The sequence below is a fragment of the Cynara cardunculus genome (genome assembly GCF_001531365.2).
Source record: "Cynara cardunculus var. scolymus isolate 2C chromosome LG 15, CcrdV1, whole genome shotgun sequence".
NCBI classification, from domain to species: domain Eukaryota; kingdom Viridiplantae; phylum Streptophyta; class Magnoliopsida; order Asterales; family Asteraceae; genus Cynara; species Cynara cardunculus.
The window spans coordinates 9,563,773-9,566,666 of record NC_037542.1 but is presented as its reverse complement, the minus strand read 5'-3'; the positions used below and the strand labels follow the sequence as shown (position 1 = coordinate 9,566,666).

General features: G+C 31.5%; 1 protein-coding gene across 1 annotated transcript in view; it reads left to right on the top strand.

Moving 5' to 3' along the window:
- LOC112527557 (heparan-alpha-glucosaminide N-acetyltransferase-like) overlaps positions 1 to 1,915 on the top strand; it is a 10,877-nt gene extending 8,962 nt beyond the window's left edge. The window contains exons 11-13 of the mRNA XM_025138262.1: positions 546 to 637; positions 948 to 1,091; positions 1,633 to 1,915. Coding sequence (XP_024994030.1) covers positions 546 to 637; positions 948 to 1,091; positions 1,633 to 1,668 — 272 coding nt within the window. The 3' untranslated portion in view covers positions 1,669 to 1,915. The remainder of the gene's footprint in view (positions 1 to 545; positions 638 to 947; positions 1,092 to 1,632) is intronic.
- Positions 1,916 to 2,894: the final 979 nt, after the last annotated feature.

The following is a 2,894-nucleotide window of genomic DNA, read 5'->3' as shown; positions in this document are numbered from 1 at the left end:
TATATATATATATATATATATATATATATATATATATATATTAACGTAACTTTCACACGGTACAAGGGTACCTTCACTTGTTCTCACGAAATTGAAAATTTCACATAATCCCTACTCTAGATAAATAAATAAATAAATATTATATATTGTTGTACATATTTTCATATGAATATACAAATAAAAAGACAGTTTTATGTAGAGTCATTTAGGTAAATGACCTTAAATGAGTTTTTAATTAAATTCATGACCCCCTAGCCTATATAAGAAAAAATGGGTTTATACTAAGGAGAAGTCATGGATTTAATTAAAATCTCGTTTAAACTTAAATGAGATTTTAAATAAATCCATGACCTGGTGACGAATATAGAACCATTTTTTCTTTGACAGACCAAGAGGTAATGGATTTAATTAGAATATCATTTAAGGTTATATACCTAAACAACCCATTTTTGTATTCAATAATATTTTAGAAACAATCTCTTGAATAAGAAATCATCAATAATTAGCTGTAAACTATTCTTATTTGTTTGCTGTTTCCTTCTCAGGTATCCCTTTGAATAAATCCTTGTACACTATCAGTTACCTGCTTGTAACTTCAGCAGCATCAGGAATCACATTTTGTGCATTATATCTACTGGTAAGTACCATAAATATGTATTTAACCCGTTAGGATGCTACCATAAATGTGTATCCACAAGATAAAACCCATCAAAACAATCGGTATATCCCACCATAGGTTGTGTCTAGGGGTGGTATGTATGCAGACCTGTCATCTACCACAAAAAGATAGAACGGTCGTTTCCATAAAGACATGGATCCATAAAATGAAAGTAAACCTCTGGTAGTTACTTTAATTATTTACATCTGCTAAAAACTTTAGATATTCTATAAATTAGAAATTGATGTTCAATACTCATGAAATATTATCATATTCCATACGGTTACAGGTTGATGTTTACGGATGGAGGCGAGTAGCATTCGTGTTGGAATGGATGGGAAAACATTCTTTGAGCATTTTTATTCTCGTTACATCAAACTTAATTGTCATTGCAATTCAAGGATTCTACTGGAAATCTCCTGCTAACAACATCGTAAGTCTCTTCTTTTCCTGTTGCGACATACGCTCCCTCTGCTGCCACGATTGGTATACATTTCAATAAAAACGAAGTCAAAAATGTCTTCTAACACGAAAAGGTTTTAATAAATTTTTCAATCCTCGTACTTGACTTGGGATTGCCAATAAACCGTAGTTCTTGTGAATATGCAATAAGATCACTATACTCGACAAGAATGAACGATTTTGGACAAACAGTATCGACTAATATTTAAAAAAGATTGATTTTAATTTCTACAATTTGTCCAGTATTTTCATTATGCAAAATGTTCTTTTTTGACATTTTCACCAAGAACTACCCCTTTGTATGCAACAAAGTCAAGTACAATAGTTCAAAAAGTCAATCATAAGTCTCAAGTTGAGAGCTACCAATAATTTCTGGACTAGAAGTTATTGGGACTGTCTGTTGCTATGGGGTTAGAGCGTTACAGACATAATGGATTATCTTTCTTTTCTTACTAAGCCCTTAATACCAAATCTTTTCTTGTCTTGTCTTATCTCAATCTTGTACTCAACAGATATACTGGATTGTGTCACACATTGTGCAAAAATAACCTCTCAATCTAACTCGTTCAGCGTATCGGTAAGTCTTCATTTTTCACAATGATGATCGGAAATAGTTTACACAAGCAACTTTTAAACTACATCAAGTGTCTCATGATCCACCATCTAGTTATACATAGTTTTTTTGTTATGATTCTTACAAGATAAAAAGCTAGTTGAGTTTTGCCTTTTCGTACTACCGTTACATTCGTTGAATAACAAAAACTAAACAAGAGAACAAGAAATCTTATTTGCGGGTATTTCGTATATAACATATTCATGTTCCATTTAGATAATCGTACATTTTATTTTTCTGGATTTCTTTTTCTTTTTTTTTGTTATTATTCGATCTATTTATTTAATAACTAAGAGAACATATAAATAACCACAAGGGTGGTGCCTGATTAGTTTGAGCTTGGCTCCAAAAGTCAAAAGTACCTGGAGATCTCAAGTTCAAATCTAAGGAGGAATAACAATTCCCTTGTGTCCATAGAGGTTCAAATGCGGTGACTCTGAATTATCTGCAAAGCAGATGGTCGTCCTGGGATTAGTCGATTCGCATAGCGGGTTGAATATCCAGGTTAGAAAAAAAGAAAAAAAAAAAAGAACATATATATATATATATATATATTTAAATCATCATTAAAACTTGGACCCATAACTTAAAGAAACCTAATAATTACGATTTGAATGAAAAGTTGCTCTCAATTAAATAAATAACTTTATTTAATTTTATCAAAATATAGTTTAATCGTTTTCATTATATACAACATTTAATAATTCCTAAAGGCCAACTAATTATTATGAGTTCGACTTTTCATTATTTAAGGTCTGATTTACCAATTCGGTAGGTAACGGGTTATCTCATTATGACGTAGTAAAATAGTTAACTTACATGAATATTAAAGAACCATGTCATTATCATTAAAAAAATAAAATAAAAACAAAAACTAAACCCTAGACTCAAAAGATCAAACTCACCCCAATCGCCACCCTTTCTTCTTCCTTCTTGTCGTCGCTGCCCTTTTAGCATCATCGTCGCTTTGCCTTCCTAGGCCCTTTACGGTCGCCTTCACAAGTAGCAAAACTCTAAAAGTTAACCAAATTTCAGTGGAATTGACCATTCTAGTTTCTTCATATTCCAATGAGTTAAATGTTGTCTAAAGGGACGTTCGGTTCACAAAATGTTTTTTGAAGGAGAAGGAATAGCATATGTCAAAAGAATTGGAATGGAATG